Source organism: Zalophus californianus, chromosome 16 (genome assembly GCF_009762305.2).
Source record: "Zalophus californianus isolate mZalCal1 chromosome 16, mZalCal1.pri.v2, whole genome shotgun sequence".
Lineage (NCBI taxonomy): Eukaryota > Metazoa > Chordata > Mammalia > Carnivora > Otariidae > Zalophus > Zalophus californianus.
This window is the reverse complement of record NC_045610.1, coordinates 17,977,667-18,000,204: the sequence shown is the minus strand read 5'-3', so window position 1 is coordinate 18,000,204 and position 22,538 is coordinate 17,977,667. Positions and strand designations below refer to the sequence as shown.

At 57.8% G+C, this 22,538-nt stretch overlaps 2 protein-coding genes across 6 annotated transcripts; both read right to left on the bottom strand.

Annotated features, from left to right (window-relative positions):
* Positions 1-290: 290 nt before the first annotated feature.
* FLOT2 (flotillin 2) lies at positions 291-16,264 on the bottom strand. Of its 5 annotated transcripts, none has more exons than XM_027625371.2 (11): positions 16,080-16,264; positions 10,205-10,286; positions 7,248-7,338; positions 3,884-4,007; positions 3,394-3,512; positions 3,178-3,291; positions 2,956-3,075; positions 2,651-2,865; positions 2,087-2,270; positions 1,630-1,779; positions 291-1,550 (listed from the first exon to the last, which is right to left on the bottom strand). In XM_027625371.2, the coding sequence occupies exons 1-11, from the start codon at positions 16,126-16,128 to the stop codon at positions 1,512-1,514; spliced, it is 1,287 nt and encodes a 428-aa protein (XP_027481172.1). In that variant the 5' UTR covers positions 16,129-16,264; the 3' UTR covers positions 291-1,511. The 5 variants fall into 5 exon arrangements, with proteins under 5 accessions (XP_027481172.1, XP_027481171.1, XP_027481174.1 ...); XM_027625370.2 differs by lacking the exon at positions 7,248-7,338 and adding an exon at positions 5,015-5,105 and having other exon boundaries at positions 16,080-16,263; XM_027625373.2 differs by lacking the exon at positions 16,080-16,264 and adding an exon at positions 5,015-5,105 and having other exon boundaries at positions 10,205-10,255.
* Positions 16,265-16,746: 482 nt separating this feature from the next.
* DHRS13 (dehydrogenase/reductase 13) lies at positions 16,747-21,035 on the bottom strand. The gene is made up of 5 exons (XM_027625375.2): positions 20,787-21,035; positions 20,567-20,685; positions 19,416-19,539; positions 18,921-19,232; positions 16,747-17,431 (listed from the first exon to the last, which is right to left on the bottom strand). Exons 1-5 carry the CDS (start codon positions 20,911-20,913, stop codon positions 16,989-16,991), a joined length of 1,125 nt encoding a protein of 374 aa, XP_027481176.1. The 5' UTR covers positions 20,914-21,035; the 3' UTR covers positions 16,747-16,988.
* Between the last annotated feature and the right edge of the window lie 1,503 nt (positions 21,036-22,538).

The following is a 22,538-nucleotide window of genomic DNA, read 5'->3' as shown; positions in this document are numbered from 1 at the left end:
GACACAGAGGTGCAGCAAATCCGGCAGGCCGCCCCCCACCCCCATCATCTGCCTGCAGTGGAGCCAGGTTTGCCAAGGCTCAGATCTTCAGATCTGGCCGCAGCACCTGGGCCAATGGCCATCCGGCCCCAGGGTGCTACTGGGGACAAGGCCAGTGTGCTGATGCCCCCCAGTGGCTATACTGGGGAAGAACAAAGTGCAGCCTTCAGGCTGAATGGGTGTATGGGTGGGGACCTGGTTCGTCCCTGCTTCCTTAGTCTCTTCCCTCACAGAAGACATAGTCCAGGGCATAGGCATAACAGATCTTTATTTTACTAGAAGGGACAGGCAGCGGGGCAGTGCAGCATCGAAGCCCCAGACCAGACATGCAGCATCCACATGCAGGAACAGCTACACAGGCTGGGGCAGAGCCAGAAGTGGGAGACTGGGACCACCGGACACCCACAGCACCCCTGCCAGAATGCTTGGGCTCTGGGTTCTTCTGTCTCCACGAGAGCCAGGAGACAGAGGGCTGGGCTGCTTCCCCACGGCTGGAACCCTATCACTCTGGTCAGAAGGAAAAAGTGCAGAAGGGGTATGGAGTCTGGCCAGTCTACAGCACTCAATTCTGCAGGGGGCTGGTGCAGCCATGCCCACTGGAAGGGCCTGGCCCCATACCCAGGACAGCACAGGCCTAGCAGGAAGAGGGTCTACACACCTTCTAGTCCCCAACAGGGCTAGACCCTGATCCCAGAAAGGCTTAACAGAGTTGGGACCAAGCCCTACTCCACCTAGTAGGGATATGTCCGTGAAGGGGACTTCCCTGAGCACAAGCAGGGGCCTCCTAAGGCAGTAGTAAACTGAGGGAGCTGCTATAGACAGGAGGCCTTGCCTCTGTGCCCCTAGGTAAGGAAAGAGAGGTAAGGTCCGAGAGCAGGCCTGGGGCTGGGGAGGGCAATGGCCGAGACCTAGGGGGTCCGGAGTGGGGGAGGCTGGGGACTTCCGGGTAGGACTCAGGGCTGGGAAGACCAGGCCAGGGCAGGGGAGGGTGGCCATCCTACCCCGACCCTCCGCACCCATGCCACGTCTTGGCAAGGGCCACAGGGAGGATGGACAGATGCACAGAGAACTTCAAGGCACCAGGATTCTGAGGAGCAGCAGGGCTACTACCCCCCACAGACAGACAGTGGTCATAATAAACGTCTTCAGCTTAAACTACATGAGGTGTGTAGAGAGCGGGAGCAGAGAGGGAGAGCAAACGACAGACAGACAGAGGGAGATGAACAGGGAGATGGGAGAGGGTGGGAGAGACAAACCGGATGGATGTGGCAGTGAGAGTGAAAGTGTGGGAAGGGGAGAAGAAAAAGGAGAGAGCCAGAGATGGGGCGGGGGGGGGCGGGGACACACAGCCGGAGAAGGCCTGAGCACGCAGCACGTCTGGTCCCTACAAAATAAGGCACCAGAGTCAGTAGCGTTCCCATTGTCGTTGTGGTAGGAAAACGGCTGCTGAGGGGTGCAGGCCTTCGGGAGCCTCACGCCTGCGCACCGGTGGCCTTCTTGATCAGGGGTATCTGCCAGGACGGGAGATGTCGTGAGGCCGGGGCCCTGGGCCCCCGGGACGGCTCCACCCGCGGCTAGCCAGGCACTCACCTTGGCCAGGTCCACGCCTGTGAGGGCATGCACAGAGGCAGGCAGCTCGGCCAGCAGTCGGTTGACTTCTGATGTCACCTTGCTGTTGTCCCCGCTGAGGACCACAATCTCATCGACTTTGGTCAGGGGGGCGGCGATTTTGGCAGCAATCTAGGGGGTGGGGGGTGGGAGGAGAGCGTGGCTGGTGCTCTGACTGGGTCCACCTGCCCCGCCCGGTATCTCTCCCTCCTTCTTCCACCTCCCCCAACCCCAGCGCAGCTTGGGTGGCTCTCTTATTTGCAAGCCATGGTCAGGGAGGCCCAGGGGGCCAGGTGAGCCTGTGCTTGCTGTAGGGGTCCTGCCCCGCTGCCGGGTACTTCTGCGCTGAATGCTTCTAGCCAGCCCGTGGCTGCGCTCCTGCCAAGGCCCCGCCGGACCCACCCCAGGGCGGGGGTGGGTGGGTGGGGGTGGGGCTCACCTGGGGCAGGGCCTCCAGCACCAGCGCCATCTTGGCTGCATCCCCGTATTTCTGGTAGGCCTCGGCCTTGAGCTTCATTCGCTCAGCCTCTGCCGTGCCCATCGCCTCGATGACCGCTGCCTCCGCCTCCCCGAGTTTGCGGATCTTCTCGGCCTCTGCCTGAGCCAAGAGGACCTGTTTCACCCTGCAGGAGTTCAGGCCGGGCGGGATCAGTGGCGAGAGCCAGGGGCCCCTCAAGCCTTGCCTGGGCTGGCAAACCCTCAAGCCCTCCGCTCTGACGGGGTTGGCGTGGGGACCCAGGAAGGGAGGTTCTGGCTCTGGCCAGGGGGAGGCCACTGGCTGCTAGATGCAAATGGGGGGGGCACTAGCCAGGATGCCCACTGAGCCAAGCCCCATAGTGGGCCCTCAAACCTCCTTTATCTCCTCCGGTCTTCCCAGCGCCAAGCCCATGGGGGAGGAAGGTCACCTCCACCTCACAGTCAGTAAGGAGGCACAGGGCGAGGTGGCTTCCAAGCTGGGGCCGGGAAAGCCCGACTAGTCCCCACCCACGGCCGGGGCGCTCACTTTTCACCCTCGGCGATCTGCTGTATGCGGTGGGCCTCAGCCTCGGCGGGGCGGCGCACCGTGGCAATGAGCTCCTTGTCTGTGCGGAGGATCTCCTGCGCCTCCACAGCAATCTGCTTCTTGCGCTGTACCACCTCGATCTCAATCTCTTCCTGCCGGATCTTCTGCTGCTCCCGCGCCCCCTGCAGCTCATAGGCCAGCTGGGCCTCGGCGGTCTGTGGCGGGACGATGGGCAGCCATGTCAGAGGCTGGCTGCCAGGTGCCGAGCCCTGAGCCCCAACCTGGGATGCCCGACGGCGCCTCACCTTGATGTTGACCTCCTCACTGAAAGCTGACTTTTGCAGCTCGAAGGCTCGCTTGGAGTCGGCGATCTTGGTGTCTGCCATGAACTTCACATCCAGCATCTCCTTCTTGCACTCTGCTTCCTGGCAACCGGAGGAGCAGGTGCTGAGGATCCCCCAAGCCACCAGGGTCCCCCCACCCCTGAGATTCCCTGTCCCCGGGGGCGGGAAGAAAAGCCTGTGTACCCGGATGCCTGCATCCCGCTCGGCCTCGGCCACCCCAATGTCCGCATCTCTCTGTACCACGGCAGTCTGTGTCTTGCCCAAGGAGCTCAGATAGTCCACTTTGTCATACACATCCTGGGAGGGAAGGGGGAGTCATCCTTGGGAACAGTCACAGGCACAAAGGGGCCAAGCACCCAGAGGGAGGTGGGGGGCTGCAGCCTTCCTATCACACGTCACCTTGATGGTGAAGCTGAGGATCTCGATGCCCATGCGGCCGACGTCAGGGGCTGCCACCTCCCGCACCAGCTTGGCAAACTGGTCTCGGTCCTGATAAATCTGCTCCACGGTCAGGGTCCCTGGGGACACAGTGATCGTGGGCTGGCTTCCCCGGGGGCCCAGCCCCCTAGGAAAAGGAGGAGGCAGGCAAGCAGTGGTCTGAGTGCATGCACACGTTGTAGAGTGTGAGCTGGGTCTTTCTGGGGGTTGTGCACTAATGCTGAGCCTCCTTCTGCAGAGCCCAGGCTGGAAGGGCAAAAGCGTCCCAAGCACCACCAGGGGCCTGATCCCAGTGCCCTCCCCTTCCCTCAGGTCACCTGAAGTTTTGAAAAGAAAGTCTTGGTGGGACTGACAGACCTCCCTGCCCTGCGCCCCTCCCAGGCCCTGGCGTGGAGATCCTGTGAAGCTCTCGAAGGTGGCAGAGGGGTCCCTGGGTAGGGCGGGGCCTTACCGAGGATGGAGCGCAGGTGCCCCTCCAGGGTCTGCAGGACGACGTTCTTGATGTCCTGCACGTTCTTGCCCAGAAACTGCTCGCAGGCCACTGCCAGGAGCTCCTTCTCCGTCATGATCTTCACCTGCCAGTGGTCACAGAGATGCCTGAACCAGGCTGGAGGGGGGCAGACGGAGGCCCCAGACCCAGAGGTGTGGAGGATGGTGGCTGTGCCCCTCCCCTCCTTTTTTCAGACCTGCAGGCCTAGGGGCCAGGAGGGGGCCGAGTCTGGCTGAGGCCTCTGGTGGGGAGAGCACACCAGGAATTCTTACACTGACAAATCTGATGTTCATTGGCAGCCTCAGGCCCTGACACGGCCTGTCTGCTAGGCATCTGGGGCTCACCTCCCCACCCCTCAGCCCACTCACTGTTCCCTCATTAGCCGGTTCCTCCCACGCAGGCTCCCCACAGGTGGGAGACCTGCAGGCTGAGGGGCAGAGAGGGTGGAAAGGAGAATGAGCAATAGGGACACAGATATACAGGCTAGGGAAGAGAGCCTGGACAGGGCAGGAGACAGGTCCAGAGGGACGCCACCAAGGGTGGGTATCTTCCTGCCTTTCCTTCCGTAAGTACTAAACCAACCACCCCCTCACCAGAGGCCTCTAACACGGTTGTGCCTCGCCGCCCTGTGAAGTTGAGAACTGGACGAGAGCAGGAAGCCCCTCGCCCAGCCCTGAGCTGGGAATAAAAAGCAACCTCCGACAGAGTTCCTCTGCCTCACAGGGTCTTGTGCTCTGGTCCCCGCCCCTTTAGCCCCCTACCCAGAGGACAGGGAAGGCCTGGATTCTGGGGTGTGGCACTTCCAACACCTGCAAAGAATTGCGTGGGGTTAGTGAGACAGGAGCCCTCAGCACTGGTTCTGTCCCTCGTGGGCCCGCTGAGGAGAGAAGGGGTGTCTGTTAGTCCTGCTGAGTGGCCAAGGGGCCGAGCGAGCACGTTCCGGTGGCGACGACCCTCTCGTGGAAGGGGGGCAGGGGCAGGGGCACTGGAGAGAGACTGGCCCTGGCTGCTACCCTCTCCTCCTCCCCCCACACCCCAGCACAGGGACGAGGCAGCTCAACGGACATGCGCGGGGCTGCTGAGTTACTATACCTGGGCGACACCCGTCACAGTTAAAGCTACCCCCTCGGCCGTCTCTACGTCCTCGCAGCGGGGCTGCAACGTCATAATCTCTAGGGAAATCCTGCCAAGAAATGCAAAACAGGGGCATGGGTCTGGGGGCCCAGGGCCTGGGGTGTGGGGAAGAGTCCGGTACCTCTGTGTTCCAGCTGGGCCGGGCTGGGGTTCCTGCTGCAGAGGGTGGGGAGGGCACTCTGAGGGCCTGGGGTCAGGAGTCTGTGAGGAGATGGTGGGAAGGCAGAGCAGCGTGGCTGCAGCGTGCTACCCAGGGCACACGTCCCCTGCTCAGAGCAGCCAGGCTTGCGGCGGCTTGAGGAAAGGAAGTAGAGAAGTGGCTGGGGGTGGTCTGGGCCGGTGGGGGGGGGGGTGCAGGTGGAGCTGTGTGCGTATGGCCTGGGAACGCCCCGGAAGTGCTGGTGCCCCAGGCCGTGCCTGTGTAGGTCGTCCACGGGGGCCACGGGAACATCCCTCAGGGGCCCTCACCTGTTCCCTGGGTCTGCTCAGTACCCCGAGATGCCCCGGACGGCTCCCCGGAAAGCTCTGCCTACTAGCCTGGCATGCTAGGAGTCTGCCCACTGCTGGACCACGATGGAGGTGATCCTGCATCTGCCCCTTGTCGGGGAAGTCCCGCTTTGTCCCTTCACGTGGCGGCAGGCTTGCCTTGAAGCCGACCCTCCGGGGCTGGGCCCAGGTGGCTCAAGTGGAAACGAGGGCTGAGGTCACACGAGCACTCTCTGCCCAGACCACCTCAAGGGTCCGTAACACCTAGCCTGAAAGGGATGTGGGCCTTTGCGGTTGTTCTAAGTAGGCAGCAGTTTGGAGGGGGAGCGGGGACACTTTCGCCAGGGCTGTCGAGGGAGGCCGGGACCCTACCCGCTCCACACTGGGTGCTCTGAGCTTCTCAGGCCTCTGTGCTAAAGCCCGCCCGCTGGAGGCTACAAGGAGTGGATGAGGTGGGGACGGTCCCCTGCCCGAGGACAGCCCGCAGGACGGGCGAGGGAGCTAGAGGTAGTGTAGGGTTTTGCCTGAGAAGCCCGAAGGGCGATTTCACGCAAGGGAAGGACACGGATAAGATGATGAGGAGGGCTCTTCCGGTCTGGGGACCCAGCGCGCAGGCTCTGAGGGGGCGGGGCCTTCTGATGGTCGCGGCAGCGTCCACAGTGCCCGGAACCCGGAAGGAGCCCAAGAGAGAGCTGATGAGGGAGGCAACGAAGGTGAGCGCTGGCACAGCCCAACGACAGCACTGGGAGGCACTCGCACCTCGGCTCAGGAGAGGGCTGCACCGGCTACAGCCGCGTGGCAGCGAAGAGTGAGACATCCAGTCACTTGCTTTTCTAAGGGAGACTGGATTCATGATGAAGCTTGGGTTTCTCTAGCACTTCGTCGTCTTTTTTTTTTTAGTAGACTCCATGCCCAGCGTGGAGCCCAACACGGGGCTTGAACTTAGGACACTGAAATCAAGACCTGAGCTGAGATCAAGAGTTGGACGCTCAACCGACTGAGTCACCCAGGTGCTCCCCATCTGCAGCACTTTTCCAAAAATCCCAAAGAGCCCTCATGTTGCTTTACTTGCCTTTCTCATATCCCTACAAAGCACAGAGTGGGCAGGATTCCCCTATTTCACACGTAAGGACACTAACACGAGTCACAAGGGATTTGCTCAGAGGCTTCTGCCAAAAATTCGGGGCAGGGAAGAGCCAAGACTCGTTTTGCTAGGGCCTGTCAAAGAGATCGGAGGAGGCCAAGGAGCTGGTAGAACAGAGCTCTTCAGGGGACCCATCTTCTGGGAGGAGGGCTAGGGCTTGACGGGCGTCAGCATGGACAGGTGGGGGCTGGCTAGCAAGGGGCTCCACAGTGCCTGGAGTGGTTGGACTGAACCCTCCCTACCCAGACAGCCTCGCTCTGGCACGTGGGGGCCCGTGTCTCCTGCCTCAACTTACCCCTTGGCATCCAAGGACACCCCCTGGCTGACGGGCAGAGCTTCCAGATTCCCTTGCTCTTTCCCCACGAGCAGCCCCAGTGGGTGAGGGCAGGGGAGCTGGGGATCTACAGGGCTCCATCCTGGCACCCAGAGCAGCACAGGTGGGAGCAGAGGGGAGGGAGGCACACTCTCAGGAGGAGAGTCCATCTGGCTCCTGCCTGCCGGGCCCCGCAGGGCAGGAAGAGAGAAGGTTAGACACAGAGGAGGAAGCAGGTGGGTTATTACCTGTGCAACCCCTGTTACGAATAGCGGGACCCCCTCCGACGTCTCAATATTCTCACAGCGACACAGGATGGTCATAACCTCCAGAGACAGTCTGAGAAGCAGCCAGGGGGAGGGAGAGGTAGGGAAAGGAGGGGTAGGAGGGGACAGCAAACACACACAGTGGTTACCAGACAAGCAAACGATGCCTGATGCCTGGGGGCGGGGGGGGGGGGGGGTTGCTCTCAGTACTTGAGCCCTCTCCTGCCAGCTCAGCCTAGGATTGTAGGGGGACAGAGGAAACCCCCTTGCTGGCCTCTGGATGTCTTCCCTAGCCCCCATACCCGTCTAAGCAGGAGCTGCTGGGCTGGGGGTAAAGCCTGCTGACCCCCTGGGCCTATGACCTGAGGTGGGGAGGCCTGTGCGCAGGGCACCTAGGTTGCCCACCACCTCACTTTCCCAGGACAGTCCGGGCACAGTCTGGGAGACTTAGCCTCAGTTCTACTTTCCAAACACAGGCAAACCCATGTTTTCAGAAACTGGGCAGGAGAGGCCACTCTGCGGATTAGTGAGCCACAGCAAATACCGAATCCTGCTTAGGTTTGTGCTACCTAACACTAAGAAGGCAATTTAGGGTCAGGAAAGCCCAGAGAGAACCTGGGATTTTCTGCTTTGGGGGGCAAGGTGTCAAGGAAGGCTGGGGGAGGAAGTGCATCCCTGCCAGAATATTCACCGGGACAACAGGGGGGTGATGGAGTAATTCACTTTGGAATTTCCAAAGTTGGGCACAGGCAGAGGAGAGAGTTATGGCAACGAAAGCGAGATGCCTTGAAGCTGCTCAGCCCACCCTAGCCGGGCCTCTGTTAGCGCAGCATGTGTGTGCATGTGAGTGTGCAGGGTGCCGGGCCAGGCTGTGGGCAGTGTGGGAGGTTTCCTGAAACCAGCGGAAAGGAGGACAGCGGCGGAGGCCGAAGGAGCGGAAGCAGGTGGACTGGGGGATGGGAGCAGCAGGCTGAGTGGAGCCCTGCCCTCACCTGTCGCAGTACCGGCCCCGGGAGCTCCGGCCATGCAGGGGTGCAAAGACTGCCTTCATTCGAGCCCCTGATACTAGCATTCCTGGGCCTGAGAGGACTCTAGAACCCGCTCAGACAGGAACCCACCAAGCTCTCTTCTGGGTAAGGAGGAGTGCGGGAGATGGGAGAGAGGGAGGGAAGGAGAGAAGGAAGGAGGGAGGGAAGGAGGCTGCAGCTCAGACACCGGAGGTGGAGGATTCACTCAGGTAAGGGAGAGGGAGCTGCCGCTTGAGGGCCTCAGCATCGCACAGGACGTGGCCACAAAGTGCAGCAGGAGGGACTTCACTGAGCCTGGAGATGAAAGGCTGACAACAGAGGTGGGGGGCACGGACGGTGGCTGTGCGAAGGGAGGCTTGGAATCCAGGCTGGGTTAGAAGTCTCTACTCTGACCTGAGAGGCTCCTGCCGGCCTAGGGAAATGGAGGCCCCAGCTTGTACAGATGTCCTTCAAATGGGCGAGGGGTCAGGGAAGGGGCTGCCCTCAGAAACAGAGTCCAACAAGGGGAGGGGCCGCAGGCTCAGACTCCCCAGCGAGTGGGACCACAGGGAGAACGCTAAGCCTGGGTGTGGGAGGTCAGTTTCCTAGGACACGGCACAAAGACCTCTTCTCCTTACTTCCAAACTTACTGTCAGAGAAGCCTGCCACCCCCCCGCCCCCCACACCGGTCTCGGGGCTCTGCTCCCTGGAGCAAGAAGCAAGGGGTGCTGTGTGTGCCAAGAACATTTGAGAAAGGGCTGCAGGGGTGTGGCCCTAGAAGTGGCTGCCCGCGCAGGACAAGTGTCTGGGTGAGCTGCAAACTCTCCAGGCCTGGCTGCGTGTCAAGGTGTTCGGACAAGATTCTCTGTCATCCCAGGACCGCATGGCCTGTGGGGTGGGGTGGCAGTGCCTCTGGAGAGGGCACCCCGTGGCTTCTGACAGGCCAACTGGCCCACTCCTGAGAGGAAGTTGTGACCAGCAGCGTTACTCTCGGACATCTTTGGCCATAAGAGTCCCCCAGGATCCCTCAATTCAGGCGGAGCAAAGTGAGGGGAGAGCAGAGGGGGCTACTGGGAAATCAGTGAAGTTAAAAAGTTGACCTCCCTCCCCTGCCCCTGGCCCTAGCTGACACCCTCAACCTCAGGGCAGGATGGGGCTTTCCACCGGAACCACCACTGCTTCCCTTCAGGGTGACCGCCACTTCCCCTCCCACACCTTCCCAGTTCTGCTGCCCCTGCTGCCTGGGTCCTGGCCTGGAAGGATCTGGGCACGGTCAGGAAGGGGGTGATGGTGGAAAGGTGGCTGGCCTGACTTATCTCCTCCTGGGGCGGGGCAGCGAGGGCCCAGGCCAAGTCTGGGCCTGCTGGGGGTCCTGGGAGAGCTCCAGAGAGCCCGATGACGTCTTCCTTCCTCTAGTGAGTCTTTCCAGACTGACCGTGGAGGTCCAGATCTGTTTTGCCTGGCCCAGCACCAATTCCTTAGCTCTCCTCCCCCTGTCCCCAAGCGGCCACTGCCACAGGGCCGCTTCAGACTGCAGATCCGTTCCCTGCTCTTTGGCCATGGCCTGCGTTGTCCGGGCCTGCACAGCCTCTCCTCTCCACAGGGAGGATAATTAAGGCTTTGTGAATAACTGAACTAGACCTAGGGAATGAGGATTCTGCCTGGGCACGACCCCCAGATTCTCTGGGACAGAACTGATGTCTCCAGTGGAAAAAAGCACCCCCACTAAGGAGAAGGTACCCAGATGGACCCCCTGCACCCCTGTGCCACCTGTCTCACCTGGGTCTTAGGAGGCCCCCCGCGCCAGCATGGAATGTGGCAAGTGGTGGATGCTCTAGCTGACTTGGGGGGCCGGGGGGAGGGAAGGCTGGAAATCCTTTTCTCCCTTGCCCACCTGGATGCCAGGCTCCCCGGGGGCCCCCGAGCCCTTACCTCTGAGTGTCGGAGATACACCACCAGGCCCAGGCCCAGCCGCCAAACACGTACTGTTTATAGTCAGAACCACAACAGCCCCCTGGAGAGCAAAGCAAATCACTGCTGGTCAGTCAGTTCTTGGGTCCCTGTCCCTTCAACAGCAACTCTGGCCCTTTACCTGCCCTGACACTTGACAACTCCCACTGTTGGGTGCTGAGGTCACACAGAAGCTGGAGAGAGCTTGTAAGGGCCTGGGACTCTAGTTCAGTAGACAGGTAATTTGCACAAAAAGGAAGATATCCAATGAGTGGTTCTGAATGTAAGTGTTCAGAGGACAGAAGAAGTCAGTGGGCAGGGGCAAGCAGGAAAGACTTCGATCTTCCATTCAACCATTCATTCGGCAAACAAATAGAGTAGGTTTCTGTGCTAGGGATTCAGAGATGAAAATACAATTCGCATCTTAAAGGAGCTGGGAACTTTTCCTTGAGATAACTAGTACTAATACCGTGTGATTTGCCTGTTATCAGGGCGTGTGCAGACCAAGAGGGAACGCAGGTGGCCCTGGGGGGCCCTGGGAGGCTGATGGGAGGGAAGAGTCTCGGAGCCAAGATGGGATCCTTGCTCATGCCCAGCAGACATATCTCAGTAAGGCTGGTATTCTATTCCCAGGGCTGCACAGTGACTGTGTACCTCTGGGAAGTAGAGTGAATGGGGAAGGCAAGGCCTCAAAACAAAGGCCAGCTTGTGGCACCCATGGGAGAAGTGGAGGGAAAGGGAAAAGGTCTAAAAAGGAAGTGGTGCCTGAAAACTCTGTCAGCTAAACAGAATGTTGAATCAGGCCTCAACTTGGATCTAGCTGTAGACATGTCCGGCATGCTGTCTATGCAGAAGTGAGAAAAACCAATTCCTGAAATTCTTGTGAACTCTCCTGTGAATGCCAAAATTAGTCATCAAGTTCAAGGAAACTTTAGTAAAAGCTAGAGGGGCAGTTTCCTTGCAGCGCAAAAAAATCCACAAGAAAACAAAAAACAAACAAACAAACGTACAGGAAATAGATGATTCAAAGGAAATGTGATTTGGGAAAAAGCCAGTGGGTGTCGTCATGTCTGTATTTACAAACTTGAATTTTCGGGAAAGCCCTGGGGTGTGTGCCCCCAATGGGCAAGGGTCAGGGGTAGTTTCATGTAGCTGGGTTACAGTGTCTCTGAGGACCCACAGCAGAGAGAGCAGATTATGGGGTGTCTCAGGTATCAGGCCAAGAAGCTGTGTGTGTGTGTGTGTGTGTGTGTGTGTGTGTGTGTGTGTGTGTGTGTGTGTGTGTGTGTGTGAGAGAGAGAGAGAGAGAGAGAGAGAGAGAGTGTGATGGGGGGATCATACAAGGATTTAAGCTGGGAAGCAACAAAATTACACTTGCATTTTAGAAACACTGCTTGGCACAAGGAAGATAGGGCTGGGGTAGCCTAGGAGACTGGGTAGAAGCCTTCTGCAGTGACCTAAGCAAGACACGGTGGCTGATATTAGGGATTAACTTCCAGAGCAATCTTGTGGAAGAGGATTTTCTGTGATGGTGGAAACGTTCTATAGCTGCAGTGTGTAATATGGCAACCACTGGCCACATGGGCTTACCACGCACCTGAAATGTGGCTGGTGTGACTGAAAAACTAATTTTTTTTTTTTTAAAGATTTTATTTCTGGGGCACCGGCGTGGCTCAGTCATGAAGCGTCTGCCTTCGGCTCAGGTCATGATCCCAGGGTCCTGGGATCGAGCCCCGCGTCAGGCTCCCTGCTCCGCGGGAAGCCTGCTTCTCCCTCTCCCACTCCCACTGCTTGTGTTCCCTCTCTTGCTGTGTCTCTCTGTCAAATAAATAAAATCTTAAAAAAAAATAAAAGATTTTATTTCTTTATTGGAGAGAGCACGAGCGGGGGCGGGGGGAGCAGAGTGAGAGGGAGAAGCAGGTTTCCCGCCAAGTAGGAAGCCCGACGTGGGGCCCGTCCTGGGACCCCAGGATACGACCCGAGCCTCAGGCGGACGCCCAACCGACTGAGCCACCCAGGCGGCCCAAGAACTAAATTTCTAATTTAATGAACTTAAATTTAAGGGGCTAGTGGTTACCATATCGGTGCAGCTCTGGAGTCCAGGTCGGAGTGGGTGAGGAAGCCAAACAAGGGAAAGAGAGACAACAGAGAGACTAGGGAGCTGGAGACGAGTTCTGGACAGGTGGAGGCGAAGGGGGTGCAGAGCGCCTGTTGGTACAGAGAGCTGGCATCTGAGCTGGACTGCTGGGCAGCCCCCTCTGCCTCCAGGGCCCGCACGGTGCACAAGGAGCCTCACCAGAAGTCCAGGGAGCAAAGAGCAGCCCCGCACTATGAGTCGGGGGTGGGACGAGGAGCTCTGTCCGCTTCTGTGGTGGAAATACCAGCCCACAGGGCTGCTGCTTAAGGGAAGCTATTGCAGGCTTCTCGGCCCTGGGGAGTGGGGTGAGGAGGCCTCTAAGGGCAAGCAGTCAAGCTGAAACCTAAGCCATCTTGGGGTCCAGAGAAACTGAGAGGGTCACACATCACAGCCTGTTTCAGTCCAGCCCACTGAGGGCTGGGGGCCAGCTGCCTCTGGCCCGCTCCAGGGCGCTTCTCCGTGTGCTGGGGGTGGAGGTGGTAGTGGTGGAGAGGGATGAGGGTAGGGGAAGGGGGGGGGTCCACGCTTTACCCTTAACTTAGTCTTTGACCTTGGGAGCAGGCTGTCACCACTTAAGCTGGGCCTTGGCCAAGGGCAACATGGCCAGGTTCCCAGGAGTAGCAACAACAGGAAGCTGGGCCTTCCAGCCTGCCCCGCCCCCGGCAGCCTCCTCCCCTGGAAGGCATCTTCCTCCCAGATTCTTGGTCACCCTGAGTCTGAGCACCACTCCCCAAAGAGACCACGTAGGTGCCCCTTCCTTGATCTCCCTTGCTCTCACTCTCTTTATTTTTATTTTATTTTTTAATTTTTAAAGACTTTATTTATTTATTTGACAGAGAGAGAGCACAAGCAGGGGGAGTGGCAAACAGAGGGAGAGGGAGAAGCAGGCTCCCCGCTGAGCAGGGAGCCTGAAGCGGGACTTGATCCTGGGACCCTGGGATCATGACCTGAGCTGAAGGCAGACACCCAACCGACGGAGCCACCCAGGCGCCCCTCTCACTCTCTTTAGACCTGGAAGTTTCTCGTAGTTTTATCTCACTTTTTCTAAGCCAACTTACTTTCCTTTGCCCTGTCTTCACCCAAGCTGAAGAATCACAAAACAGGGGCGCCTGGGTGGCTCAGTCGGTTAAGCGACTGAGTCGGTTAAGCGATCCCAGGGTCCTGGGATCAAGTCCCATATCGGGCTCCCTGCTTAGTGGGGAGTCTGCCTCTGCCTCTCCCCTCATGCTCTCTCTCTCAAATAAATAAATGAAATCTTAAAAAAAAAAAGAGAGAGAATCACAAAACATCCCATGATAACCTCTGCCCCGTTCTCAGCCCCTCCAGACCCAGCCCATCCCTCTGCCTTCTCAGGAATACTTCCCTCCCTTCCTGGATCTTTTCTCCCTTCTTCCCATTCCTCCAGAAGACCAGACTGTACAGGGGGGTTTAGCCTTTTTTGAGCCACAACCCCCCTTAGTAGTCCAGCAATGCTGGAATGTTCATAAATGCATAAAATACATAGGAAACAAATTATCTTGAAAGTTGTCAGGATATTAAAATAACCAAATGTGTGATAGGTAATACATGGTAATACGTGTGATACAGTAAAACATTAAATAATAAAACCTAGTGGTAGATTTAATAATTAGCTTAACTTCAAAGTCATAATGAGCATGAATGATTTTGAAGGTACCTACAAAAACTGCGGTGTGGTAGGAAAATATCTCCTAATACTATCACGGGTTGTGGCTGACATTTATAATGCGAAGAAATGCTAAATTCCGATTAAGGTTAGTGAGAATAAAAATTCACGTCTCTCCCTATCCAAATGCACAGACCTCTAAATTCTACCCACAAACCCCAGGTTAAGAACCTCTGACTTACTATAGAGACAAGAGAAAGGTATATGGTGTTTGGATTCCCCTTTTAAATTCCCGACAGTAGAAATAGAGAAAAGGGTGTTATATTACAGACCGAAGGAGGGAGGTAAGACAACCAGAAAAACTTCTAGCCTTTTCAGGTGGAGAAAGTGACCAGGAGATGCATCAGCATCCTTTTCAAATTGGGCCGAACGAGATGCCTCTGGACTTGGACGCCCACTTAAGGAACCAGGTGGGGTCAGGGCTGGGAGTGGTTGCTCCGCTCTGCGGGGACTTCCGTGCCGGAGGGAGCTGCATCTCTGCTGGACCACCTCAAATCCCCAGGTACTGTGATGCTGGGCACTACCCCTCCCACTTCCCTCCCATCCTTCCTTGACTCCAGCACCCTCCATTCTCAGCACAGTCTCCTCTCCCCACCCCTAAGACAGCTTTGAAGCTAGCACTGCCCTGGCCTCTGGCCAGAAAACCAGGTTTCCAGCAAGGGTCCGGTGCTCCTCAGCCCTGTCTCAAAGCTCTCCACAGGGACTGGATTGGAGCTTTTGTCTCCTCAGCCCAGAGTCTTGGGTTCCAGAAAGAAACTCCACAAGAGAGACAAAGTGTGGTGCAGATTTGGGTTCTAAAAGTTGTCTTTAGGATCAGGGCCTGGGAGACAGGTCCAAGTCTGGCCTCAGTGCTCTCTGAGGGGTCTCCTTCCTAATCCCAAGGCCACCTCTGGTCTTAACTGTTTTCTCCCCCCCCCCCCCGCGCCCCCCCCCCCCCCCCCCCCCGTCAGGGAGAGTGGGGATTTCCTGTCCTGGGGGGAGACACTGATTCTGAGATCCAAACTCATCCACAGGCCATGTTCTGGGTTAAAAGTTTCCAATGGATTGATCACACCTCCCCCAGGCGCAGCTACAAACCCTGGTCTAGAGTACCCCCTTCTACAGGCAGCCCTAACAACTCTGCACACAGGCTGGAAATTGGCATCCACAGTGGGAAGACCTGAAGGATTCCCGCAGCTGCAGGCCTCCAAGCTGTCAGGAAACACCACCCTCCCAGGCACCTGCGAGTCAGGGGCTTCACAAACTGGGGGCTTCAAAGGCTTCAGCCACCTCTCAAGATACCCGAATATACAATTTAAAAAGCAGCCTTAAGGCAAAGGTACCTCCTCCCTCCCCAGCACAGCAGTCCCCGGGCCCCGCCGAAGCTCCCAGAAATTCTGGAGCCTGTAGCATTTTTTCAGTCGGGGCGACACAGCCCAGAGCCCAATTTCTCAACCTGTAGAGGCCACACCCGCACCTCCGGGGCGGGCAGTGCCAGTAAACCCCAGCAAGCCCCAACCTGCTCAGAATTAACGGGAGCACAGGGATCCCTGGACCAGGGCCCCTCCCCAGGCAGGCACCTGCCCTCCAAAGCTGCGAAACCCGCCCCAAGGCCCGGGCGCTGGAATCCAGCCAAACCGCTGTGTTCCAGTAACCACGGGTCTCCTCCCTACGGCCTCAGTTCGGGACCCCCTAGGCCACCGTGGAGTAGAGGGGAGGAGACCGTGCCCAGGGAGGGGGGCGGAGAAAGGAGAGAATAAACACGGGAAAACACGCAGTGGGAGGGGGAGTCCCGAGCGCGCGGAGCACCGCAAGCGTAAGAATGGGGGGCCTTCCTGGAAGGTTCTCAGGCCCAACACCGGCGCCCCCTACCCCGTCCCTCACCCTCCACACCGCCCTCCACCCTCCTTCCCCGGCCTAGCCCGTCCCCGCTCGCTCCCCAGCCCCGCACCCACCCCGAGCCCCCTCCCCAACCACCTTTCGCGGGCAGAGCCCGCGCACCCCAACACCCTCCCAGCCCCGGAGCCCCAGCCCCACCTCCCTCGCCGCCCTCTCACCTGAAACCACCAGCGCCTCGTTGGGCCCCACCGTGTGACAATTGCCCATGGCGCCGGCGGGACGGAGGGCCCGCGGGCACCGCAGGGACCTGGACCGCACCGCGCGCACCAGCGGCCGCGCCCAGCCTATCCCGCCACCCCCAGCGGCCGGCCGCCCGCCCGCCCGCCCGCGCCCCTCCGCGCTCGCAGCCCCGCCGGAAGTGTGGCGGCGGAGGGCGGGGCCGGCGGGCGACAGCGGCGGCAGCGAGCGCGAGGCGAGGCGCGGCAGTCAACACGCTTTATTTCCCCGGGCCCAGCCCCGCAGCACCCCCGGGGCGGGGGGCGCCCCCGGCTCCCGCGGCCCTGCCGCACCTCTCCCCGCAGCCATCTGACCGCCGTCGGCCCTGGAGTCACACCGCTCCTGCCCTTACCCCCTTAGCGGCGGCGGTGAGACCTTGTCCGAGTGAGTCCCTTACCTCTGCAACCTAATCCCGCCTCGGCGGATGGGGGTCATTTAACCACGTGGCTACATGGCTGCAAAGGGCCCAGTTCAGTAATTTTCAGTGTTGCACTGTAATTACAAATTACACCCCCCCCCCGCCCCCAGGCCCTCATCCAGAGCCTAGCGGATCAGCATCACCCAGAGTGGGGGCTGGAAGTACAGAATTCAAATTCCTCAGAAGCAATGTCTGGCACATTATCCCTCACCTCTCAATCTGGGATTATTGTTATTCTCAGGAAGAAATCATTACCCACGATTTCCTTCCACCAGAAAAAGGGCTGTTCAGAACACAATTTGAAGCCCCAGAAAGGGACCATGGAGGTAAAAATTGCAAACCCCTCAGTGCCCAGGGCATGGCCTGGCATGCAGTTAAGGTTTTCAAGGGCCACCGAGTGCCATGGAAAGTATCCCAGCCTGGATTAAGAGATTTAGGGCTCAGGTTCAGTTTTAACGTGAATTCGGCGTGTGACTTCAGACAAGTCTGGTGAACTCTGAGGGCTGGGGTGGGGTTCAGAAACTGTGAGCTCCTCAGGGTGGGGGCTGCTCGGGGAAGATGGGGCCCCTGGGTCCTCAGGCTGGGGATCTTCATCAGGTTCGGCCTCCTCACTGGGCCCAAGCCCTGCCAGCCTTTTGCTGGCCTCCCACAGCCGGTGGGCTGCACGGTCATCTCGGGCAGCTGGGGGCACCTCCTCCACGTGGCAGTTGGCAAAATATCTCCCACTGAAGGGCTCAATGCCCTCCTGTAAAGCGCAGTACAGGGGTGTCTGGGCACCCCCTCTTGGGGCCCGCAGCACAAGCCAAGCTAGTGGGCGCAAAAGTGGGCACAGCCATCCAGGAACGTGGCGCAGGAATAGCTCCGAGTTCACAGGCCCTGTGGACAGGAAGAAAGGAAGGAGTGTGGATGGTGGGCAAGGGCCCAGGGGCAGAGCAACCACACAGGGCTAGGAGGGAGTGGGGAACAGAGTCCAGTTCCAGACAGACCAGGACAGTATTGAGTGGGCATTCAGGGTCCCCACGAGGAGACCTCACTCATTTCAACAGCAAGCCTCCTCCTCCATCTTAGCTCCTGTACATCCCCATGTCCCAGATTTTCCCTCATGGTGCATCCCCTGCCTGAGGGGACCTCTTTTCTTCTAGCTCAAGTCCTACTCCTTTGTTCAACCAGCAAACATGTATTAACGCCTACGGTAGCCCAGCCACTGTTTTGGACATTAGAGATGGGGAGTGTAATAAAGGCTTATAAATGCTAGTTGTGATTATTACTGTCACTGTTATAATTAGTAGTGAGCCTTAGGCAATGACTATCTAAAGTGCAGTATGGTGGGCGTCTGGCTTGGTCATTGGTGTATATGACTCTCAATCTCCAGGTTGTGAGTTTGAGCCCCACGCTGGGTGTAAAGATTACTTAGAAATAAAATCTTAAAAAAATGCAGTATGGTAATAAGGGTAGGACAGATCTTGTTATCCTATAATCTGTTCCATAAGGCAGAGATGGGCCTTATTCATCAGTTAACTCACTCAGACTAAAAGCTAAAATGCTTACAGTGGACCTCTAGACCCTAGATGACCCAGCCCATCTCTGTACCTCATCTCTTGCCACTCTCCTTCTCTCACTCTGTTCCAGCCTTGTGGGGCTCCCTGTTCTTTCTCTAGCATACCAGGGACTTCTGCCTCAGGGCCTCTGCACTTGCCCTCTGCTCTGTTCTTTACACTCTTCTCCCCAGAAAACCACATGGCTCATTCTCTCATCTCCTTCAGGCCTATGTCACCTGTTCAGATACGCCTTCCTTGACTGCCAAAAAAAAAAAAAAAAAACAGCACCTCCTGTCATTTCAAGCCCCCTCACTCTGCTTTACCTTTTCCATAGCATTTTATCACCATCTGTCACTGTATATATTTATTAGCAATCTCCCCTTAAACTAGAACGTAAATTCTACAAGGAAAGGGTCTTTGTTTTGTTCACTGCTATATTCCCAGCACCAAGATTAATGCCTGGTACATAATAGGTACTCAGTAAATGCTTTTCGAATGAATAAGTAGTTATTAGCCATCATCATCATTATCCTCATATCATAGGGAGTTCAGTCATATGGATGGCTCCCTGGGGGGAGAACCTGGGCTTTATTCATTACCATACCCTATCCAGTAGTCACCATCCAGGCTAGTGGTGTGAGAGGAAGAACGTAGACAAGGAGAGCCTCCTTCCAAGATCAGCAAGGAACAGGTTTCTCCTTGTACGGTGCTTCCTTCCTGTTCTGCGATTCTGGGGCTCAATGAGAGGCTGGGGGTGCACAGGATGGGTCGCGGATGGGAGCGGGGAACTCAAGCAAAGCAGAGCAGAGCAGAGAGCCAGGCCTCACCTGGGTGGGCTGCATAGCAGGTGACACCAGTACCCTCAAGCTGAGTGGCGAGCTCCCTGGCAAACAACACGTTGGCCAGCTTACTGTCGGCATATGCCCGTAGCTCCTGCCGCCAGCCCACCACCGGCCGATCCAGGCGTGTGAAGTCGAGGCGCCCTCGCCGGTGGGCGGCTGAGGATACCACCACCACGCGGCTAGGGGCGCAGGTCTTCAGCCGGGGCAGCAGCAAGTGTGTCAGCAGGAAGGGGCCAATGTGGTTCACTCGCAGCAGCAGGTTAAACGGCTTGTGGGTCCGGCCACAGGAACTGATCCCTGGGGCAGGGGCTCGATATGAGCAACTGCTCCACAGGGATCCCCGAAGGCCTCGGTGTCCCCATCTGGGAGAGAGTGGTAGGGGGCATCCTTCCCATGCATCCACTGGCCCTTGGCAAGACCTGGCTGGAGGGGACAGTTGCCCACCCGCCACCACCCCCTGCAGGGCCTGCTGCCCCTCACCGGCATTGTGGATGAGGATGTCCAGCCGTGGCTCAGAGCTCAGGAAGGCAGTAGCAAAGGCCCGAACGGAGGCCAGGCTGGCCAAGTCCAAGGCCATGAAGATGACCTCATTGTTCCCACTCTCCTGTGGGGCAGCAAGGGCTGGGCTTGTCACCAGGCACCTCTCTCCTCTTCCCTCTCCCCAGGTACCAAATTTTGAGAGTCCCTCTCCTACTTTTACTAAGATCTGCCCCTGTGCATTAGAATGTAGTGGACAAGTATGTGGACTCTGGATGCAAATCTCGACTGGGTCTTTTATTAGAGTGTGACGTTAGACAATTGTGACATTAATCTCTCTGGGGCTCAGTTTTCTCCCTGTAAAATGGGAACAATGTAATGCCTTATCTCATGGAGTTGTTGTGAGGATTCGATGAGTTAATATATGTAAAATACTTAGAACAGTGCCTGGCACCCAGTCAGCACTGTGTAGGTAGTACTTGCTATTACAGTTATCATTCCCTCTGCCCATTTTTGCTTATCCTAAAATCTATAACAGACTTCTTTCTCATTGGTCTCTCCTCACCCACTCTTACCCCCACCCCCCACCTCCAGTCCAGGCATGTACAGCCATTGAGGGTTCCTCCCAGAAGGCTATTCTGACAGTCCACACTCTGCTGAGGACCCTTCATGGGACCTCCACTGCTCATCCTATAAAATCTGAGTTCCTCAATAGGGTCTATAAGGGCCTCCAGAATCTAGCCCTGGTTCAGAGCTTCCAGGCTCTTCATTTTGCCTCTTTACCCCATATTTTGTGCTCCATCCAGCCTCAATAAACCTTTGCTTTCAGTTTTTCTTTTTTTAAAAATCGATTCAGCTGTCTTGCCTCAGAGCCTTTGCATATGCTGTTCCCTCTGCTGTTCCCTTCCCTACCATCTTTCATTAATGTAAGTTTTACCGATCCTGAAACGTCTTAGAACAACGATCACTTCTTTTGGAAAGCCCACGTCCTAGCTTGCGTCTGGTGCCCCTTCCCTGTATGGCCAGAGCACCCGCGGACCCTCTCTTCTGCGCTTAACGCCCAGTTAAGGAAGGCGCTCTGTTCGCCCCTCTGTGTCCCGGGGTGTCTGTTTTCCGCGCACCCTCTCACCGTCTCCGGCCTCCCCCCACCTCACCTGGCGGAGGTCGAAGGCGGCCGCCTCACCGCGCTCCCGGCTCCGACAGGCCAGCACCACGCGCGCTCCCCGGCGCGCCAGCTCCAGCGCCGTCATCTTCCCGATGCCGCTGTTGGCGCCTGCGGTGGGCGGGCGGTAGCCGCGCTGAGCCCCGTGGGCCGCTGACCCCGCCGCCCGGCCTCCCCGCCACCCCGCCGCCCGCCGGGCCTCTGGCACTCACCGGTGACCACGGCCGTGCGGCCGCGCAGGCTGGCTATGCCGCCGCAGGGCGGGGCCTTCACCAGGTTGTAATAGACAAGCACGTAGGCGCCCAGCAGCAGCCCCGCGCCCAGCAGCAGCGCCTCCATGCCGGCCGCGCCGCCGGGCCCCCGCACGGGCCCCGCACCTCCCTGGATCGCCGCCCGCCCGGCGGCTGCCGATCCGCCCCGCAGCCGCTCGGGCCTCCCTGAAGGCGGAGGCGGAGGCGGAGGCGGGCGAGAGGCAGGGCAGGGGTGTGTGTGCGTGCGTGTGAGCGTGGGCCCTGCGAGCGCCCCCTAGGCATGCGTCTTGGTCCTCTGGGTGTGTGCTTGTGGGAATACCTTCTAGGTGCGCGTGTGCATTTGGGCCCTGGCAGCGCCCTCTAGGTGTGTGCCTGCGTGAACTCCTTCCAGATGCGTGTTTGTGTGCATTCACACCTACTCTGAGTGTGTGAATGACTCTGTGTAATGTGTCCATGGGCCCTGGGGTTGCCCTTCAGGTTGTGTGTGTGCCTCTGGAGCCTGTGTGTGGGCAGCTTGGAGGTGTGTGTGTACTTGTAGGCCCAGGAAGTACCCCGGAGGTGTGGGTGCCTGCGTGACCACCTTTTACAGGTTTGTGCCTATGTGCGCCAAGAGCCCCTCCAGGTGTGTGCATGCATCAGTGGTCTCTGTCAATGTGTGAGCTCGAACGAACATCTATGTCCGTGTCCTTTGTGCGCATGCCCCGTGGCTTAGGACTCGCAGGAAGGGCTCACAGGGTGTGTGTGAGCCCTCTGGGTGTCATCGGTGCGTAGCAGAGTCCTTCCTTTCTGGAGAGGTGCGTGTACATGAATGCTGTTATGTCTGAGAGAGAGAGAGAGAGAGTCCGGTCCTGGATGCCTTGCCCCCCATAAACAAGTCCTTCGATTCCTTATCCTCACTTCCAGCCCTCAGCTTCTAGAATTCTTCCTTGTTCTTCCTATAAGGGTCAGAGAGATGACGCAGCGGTCAGGGTGGCACCATCCGTTCAGGGCTGTTAGGATTCACTCATTCATTAGCTGTTTCTATCTCCCAGCCTTTGCTCGTCCCCCACCCCCCCATCCCCTACATTTCCGAAGGGAAGCAGGAAGAGAATAAAATACAAAATCTGTTCCCTGACTTCCAGGAGGAAATTTCTCTGGGATGGTCCTCACAGGTGGTATAAACAGGTAAAGAAGCTCCATGACTCAGTGGAAGAAGTGACTATGATGGCAAGGTGGGTGGGTACAGCTAGGGAGGAACGGGTAAGGGGACTGCTGGCCAGGCGACTTGCCAGGACAAGGACTTGCCTGAGAAAACCTTTACAACTGAGCACCCACTGTTTGACACTTATGGTGTGCCCAGCAGTGTGGTTAGCCATGGAAATACTGAGCAGAACAATGTTATGTTCCTGCCCATCAGGGCAGGGGGAGCAGAGTGGTGGAGATAAAGCCAGGCGGGAGGTGGAAGCTAGAGACAGACCTGATTCAGGGAGGGGAGAAGTTTCCTACTTGGCCGCACCATGGGTTTGGGGTTCAGTTGTAGACGCCGTGGGATGAAGCTGGGAATGGAATATTAATGAAACAAATGGGCGCATTCTCCATCCTCAAGGCAAATTCCCGACATGCCAACAGGTACCACGTCCTCGAACGCTGCTGGGGTAGACACACAGGTGATCTCTATCTAAGGAGTCGAAGACTTGTCTTCAGGAAAAACTTCCCAGAACAAGTTTCTCATGT

Bases quoted from the DNA above. Each gene is read 5' to 3' on its own strand.
- DHRS13 (XM_027625375.2), bottom strand. From the start codon at position 20,913: ATGGAGGCGCTGCTGCTGGGCGCGGGGCTGCTGCTGGGCGCCTACGTG. The intron at 19,233-19,415 runs GTGAGGGGCAGC...CCCCTGCCCCAG, and splicing joins CATCCTCATCCACAATGCCG to GGATCAGTTCCTGTGGCCGG. The intron at 17,432-18,920 runs GTGAGGCCTGGC...TCCTGTCCACAG, and splicing joins CTGCTATGCAGCCCACCCAG to GGCCTGTGAACTCGGAGCTA.
- FLOT2 (XM_027625371.2), bottom strand. From the start codon at position 16,128: ATGGGCAATTGTCACACGGTGGGGCCCAACGAGGCGCTGGTGGTTTCA. The intron at 3,513-3,883 runs GTAAGGCCCCGC...CTGTGTCCCCAG, and splicing joins GCACCTGCGCTCCATCCTCG to GGACCCTGACCGTGGAGCAG. The intron at 3,292-3,393 runs GTGACGTGTGAT...CTTCCCTCCCAG, and splicing joins TCCTCAGCTTCACCATCAAG to GATGTGTATGACAAAGTGGA.